This window comes from Echinops telfairi, unplaced genomic scaffold (genome assembly GCF_000313985.2).
Source record: "Echinops telfairi isolate 266 unplaced genomic scaffold, ASM31398v2 ScPeMD7_7400;HRSCAF=8409, whole genome shotgun sequence".
In the NCBI taxonomy this organism is placed as follows: Eukaryota; Metazoa; Chordata; class Mammalia; order Afrosoricida; family Tenrecidae; genus Echinops; species Echinops telfairi.
The window spans coordinates 9420241-9425825 of NW_022111300.1; the positions used below are offsets into that span (position 1 = coordinate 9420241).

The 5585-nt window shown below is 39.6% G+C and overlaps 1 protein-coding gene across 1 annotated transcript in view; it reads right to left on the reverse strand.

Annotated features, from left to right (window-relative positions):
• Positions 1-370: 370 nt before the first annotated feature.
• ANKRD29 (ankyrin repeat domain 29) overlaps positions 371-5585 on the reverse strand; it is a 61114-nt gene continuing 55899 nt past the window's right edge. Inside the window, exons 8-9 of the mRNA XM_013004716.3 lie at positions 3765-3863; positions 371-2817 (exon numbers count right to left, since the gene is read on the reverse strand). Of these exons, the coding sequence (XP_012860170.2) occupies positions 2734-2817; positions 3765-3863 (183 nt within the window). The 3' untranslated portion in view covers positions 371-2733. The remainder of the gene's footprint in view (positions 2818-3764; positions 3864-5585) is intronic.

Sequence of the window (5585 nt, forward strand, 5' to 3'; positions counted from 1 at the left end):
ATAAGTGTATAAGGTAAGCAATAACACTATACAGTGAGCAATAGCACTAAGGATGGGCACACTTCTTACAACAATCAACCACCTGAGAACTGAAGGGCAGCGTGTGCCCCAGGACAAAGTTTAGAAGGCAGAAAGGATTAGGAAAGAAGATAGCATGGAAACAGGAAACCCAGGATAGAAGTATAGGGCAAATGATGTTACATTGTGATGGATGCAATCCATGACATGAAACAAAATGTGTATAATTGATGAATAGAAACTGGTTTGTTCTGTATACCTTCACCCAATTAAAAATAAAATGTTAAAAAAACTCACAGAGAAATAACTTCTAATTAAAAACAAACAAATAGAAAAAAGCAGCCCAGGCAAGTTAGATACTAATATTAACTTTATTTTTAGTTACAGCATGGAATATATGATCAAACAGATGTAACAAATTTTTTTGTGGTTCGGTTAAATGGACAATCTGCATAAGAGGCTGCTAGTTTTAAATCTTGTGATGCAGAGCGAATGGAATTGTGAATTCAATTATAACATAAAGTAAGAATCGTCTACCTGTGTGTAAGGTCAAATACATTTGGAACGTTAAATAACAGACCTTTTGTTCAATCTTTGGTGGGTGATTTATATACTCATCTTCCCTGCGATGGAAAATATCCCACTCTTACCTTGATGAAAAGTGATTCTCTTTACATCAGTCAGATACCTTGTACCTACAGGATGAAGGCTTCCAATTACATACTGTTAAGCTCCTGGATTCATTGTTACACTTGATTTTAGACAAAAGACTGAGAGGTGAATGGATTCATTTTTATTGTCCTAATACTGTTAGGAGAGCATTCACCACTTAAAACAATTTAAGGAATAGGCCAAAGACAACATGGTTTAGTTAAAACATTAAGCTTAAAAAAAACCCCAAAAAACATGAAGCTTATGATTAATCCCATTAATTTTTTGGAACTTTGTGATCAGTATCTATAATGCTGTCTTGATTTCTATTGGTAATGAGTAGCCATTTTTTTAGTACAAGGGTCAATGAAGGACAAAACATTTAAAGCATTTAAGGCCACATTATTTTCTTCGTTAGAATCAGTATAGCTTTATAAATTTCCCTGGGAGGAAAATTTGTTTTTGTATAACTCTGTTGAGTAAAAGGACATCAATGAGGAAATTGGCATTGTTTTAGCTACCAGAATATTTCTGTCCAGGTGTCTTAGCAACACAGATAGATTGTCTAATCTTTTACCCTGAAATTCGATTTCAGGCTTTTTGCATAGCTAGTCAGGCTACAGGCAACTTTGGGGTTATGATTTGCTCATTATTGACTTATGGATTTATACTAAATGCATAAAGCTCTTGGGCAAAACAGGTTTTGCTTCCGACATGAACTAAAATAGGCTGGTTTTTATTGCATTGTCCATAGCAAATGTTTATGAGAACAGGCAAAGATAATGTTTTCAACAGAAATGCAAATTGGCTTGAAAAATAAAATCTGGGATTACATTTCCCTCTATTTTAATATGTCCTTACATGGATCATCGACTGGAAACCAGAGCAGAAGGGGAATAAGAAGGTTAGATAAAGAAGCGTTTAATTTTCCTATGTGCAATTAGGCACTGACTGAGGCATTTAGACACCATTGATTCTAAAGTGCATTGAATAGAAATGTTGAAACCCACCCCTCTCTTTCCAAACAATAACTCAATAAAACCCAGCTATCTTTCTTGGAAACAGTCCAGGAACATGCATAGATGGACATTTAAATACTCTATCACAGTCTTTATTACTTATAGTCCTGCAATAATCACAGCAACACATTATACTTGCTTATATCATGCTTTATCCAAGGACCTCAAAGTCATGGCATCACGCAATGTGATGTTAACATTTAGTATTCTTCAGTATAGTAAGTCTACTTATTTATGGCATGAGACATAGATTCCCCAAATAAAAGCTCCGAGAGAAGCCTACATTTCTCTCTATTGGCTTGCAATTTTCTGAATTTTCAAATCTGCTAATTGTACCTTTACATACATACACCATTAGCTCTAAGTGAACGTGATTTTTAAATGTCAGTAACAAGATGAGGATTGACACACAAATACACGATTTGTCTCTTTGGATCATTTGATAGCCCACTTTAGAAACTCACATGGTGGAACGTCAGAAATGGGTTTTTAACAATGCATCTTTATCAACTCATAATACGAGCAGCTATGATCTGTGGGTATTAATACAACATCTGACATTAGCACAACATATACATTCATACTACATTGAATCTCTATAGATTTTCACATTACACATTTAACACAAAAGCAAAAAGTGCATCAATTTATGAAAGGCCCAACTGTTGGTCATTTTTAAGAACAAAGTTTGCTGTATCCTTGCCTTGCACTAAAAACCTCGTCTATCTTAGAGTTTACCTGGGAGACCTAAGTTAGCATAATTAAAACAGGTTTCTGTGACATCATGGTGATGCCAGGTCCACTGGAGCAAGGTACAGGCCAGTGTGAGAAGCCCGCAGTGAGGGGAAGCGCCCAGAGCCGTCTTACACTCACTCAATGCACAAAGCCCAGCTCTTTCCTGTCTGGGCCCCACAGGATGGGCATGCTGGGCATTTTCTTTCTTTAAAGAATTTCGGACGCTATTTGAAAATGGATTACTGGGGTGGGGGGGTGGGGGTAAAGGGCACACATGTGGTTAAAGTTTCTATCTTTCTGTGGCACTCAGTTAGGTCTTCCTGGGAATGTCTTTACTTCCGAGGAGCTGTAATATGCGTTCATTTTTGGTTAGTTCTGCTGGAAGTTCATTGGCCTAAAAGAAGGAAAGATCAGCATTAATGAATTCTTACAGTGGGAGGTGGTTTTAAGGACTCCCAAGAGGGTACCCTATCCAAACTTTCTCCTCCATGGGTAAGAAATTCCCAGATGTACTACTGTATGTTAGAGGCTAACTGAAAGAAAAGTATATATATATGGCTAACTGAAACACACACACACACACACATATAACTACTACCTGTTATCTTTTTAAAAAATATCATTTTTAGAATTATTGTTCCATCCATATCCCCTACCAGACTACAATCTCCTGGATGGCAGGGTCCTGGTCTTCTGCATCATTGTATGCTTAACATATCCAATAGGTGTTCAATAAAGTTATCCCTCCATATCCCCAGGGATTGGTTCTAGGACTACATGCCAAGACCCAAATCCAAAGATGCTGAAGTCCCTTATATAAAATGGCATAGTATTCTCTTGTAACCTTGTACACATCCTCCCATATATATGTTTTTGAATCATTTTATTGGGGGCTCATTCAACTCATCACAATTCATACATCAATGGAATCAGGCATGTTTGTACATATGTTGCCCTCATTCTTTTCTAGACATTTACTTTCTATTGAGCCCTTGATATCAGCTCTTTTTTTTCTCCCCCCTCCTCCCATACATTTTTAATCTCCTCTAGATTACTCACAATATCTACTGCCATGCACATGTTATATAAATAATATTCAGTGCCTCCTCTTTGCCTTTAAGGGATTGTTTTGCTCACTTAATTGATTTCCACTCCTCAGGCTCAAAAGCCAGAAAAAGAAAGAGAGAGCGGGGGGAGTGGGAAAGGAGAGAAGAGTTGCTTCTCTCTGGTTTAGGAAGACGCTGCCCAATGGAATTAAACGATGGGAAGATAGCTCTTATCTCTTATCTACAGGTGTGTACATGCTCTGGTCTAGTCCGAAGTGAAAGGCATCACTAGTACCTTGTTTTTCAGGGCTGGGTCCGCCCCTGCTTCCAGGAGCAGAGCTACCGTTTTAATGTTGCCACTGAGCACTGCTGCATGGAGCGCTGAAGTCCCATTCTAAGAGAAAAGACAACATGGTTAGGAGGGAGCTCACAGAAGCCTGCACTTTGACGTCATGAGCCAACCTGAGTGATGAGGCTGCAGTGAGTCTTATTCCTCTTCTTACCTTCTCTCTTACTTATATGGAGGACTTACATACTTTAAACCTTGTGGTGGGAAAAGTCCCCACAACATTGTGCCAAGCATTTGCTTTCTCTTTGAGCATGACACACGCAGACACTGTACTTTAGGGGAGCCACTTCCGGCAAGCCCGAAGGACTGGGCTGGCTAGTCAATGGCTCAGCCTGGTAGCCCAGCTACAGATGCTCAGCTTATGTAGGGGGCGGGAGAGTGACTGTGGAGCTACAGGATTTATGGATCAGAGAACAGGAGGGGAGCAAAACCTCATTAGCTCTGTGAGTTGGGAGTCTTTCTTTATACAGAAGGGCATGGTGGGTGAGTTGTTGATTTTATGAAATTCACTGTAAATATTTATTGAAATAAGAATGCCGGATTCTGGGAGGGTACAAGAAGAGAGTATAACAAATCTAATGTAAGAACAACATCAACAACAACATAAGAACAAGGGGCAGATACATGACATCTCTTCTGGAGGGTATATGTAAAGGAGCTTCAAAAAGTTCCTGGTAACATTCGATTATCTTTTAATTTCATTTTTCCAGGAACTTTTTGAAGCCCCTTTGTATGCCCATGAACATGACCCAAATGCAAGATGTCTCCAAATAACTACCTATAATAATAAAAGCATCCTCCCTTTATCACAGATGAAATGTACTCAGAGAAGAATTGCAGAAAAGTGGCATTTTTCTACAGTTGCTTGTGTCACCTGTATGGTAACTCATAAATGTGGAAATAAGTCATCTATCTCCATTTCCATCACAACGTGTAATATGACTAAGAACCCAAAATCAAGCCCCAAGGAGCTCTTTGAAGTCAAGCAACATGGAAAGCCCATTTCTTTTCTTATTTAAATCATTTTATTGAGAGCTCTTACAATGCTTATTACAATCCATACATCAGTTGAATCAGGCATATTTGTACATATGTTGATATCATTCTTTTCTAGAAAGTTACCTTCTATTAAGCCTTTGGTATCAGCTCCTCCTTTCCCCCCCTTCCTCCCTCCCACCCTTGTGGCCCCTTGATAGATTATATATGATTATTTCCATGTCTCACACCGACCACCATCTCCCTTCCCCCATGGTTTCCGTTGTTCTTTTCCCTGGAGGGGTGTGTGGTTGTGTGTGGATCAGTTCCTCCCCCACCCCTTTATCCTTCCCATCTGGTATCTCTCTTCCCATTCCTACTCCTGGGTTGCGTGTGTCCCGAGCTCTTATCTCTTATCTACAGCTGTGTACATGCTCTGGTCTAGTCCAAAGTGAGAGGCATCACAGGGGTCATGGTGGTGGGGGTGAGGAAGCCTCAAGGAACCAGAGGAATAGTGTGTGTTTCATCAGTGCTTTACTGCACCCTGGTTGACTCATCCCTTCCCTGTGACCCCTCTGTGAGGGATGTTCCATTGTCTTCAGATGGGTTTTGGGTCTTTGCTCTGATCCCCCTCATTCATTTTTTTTAAAAACATTTTATTAGGGGCTCATACAACTCTTACCCCAATCCATACACACATCAATTGCGTAAAGCGCATTTGTACTTCATTCTCAAAACATTTTCTCTCCACTGAAGCCCCCGGCATTAGGTCCTCATTTTTCCCCTCCCTCC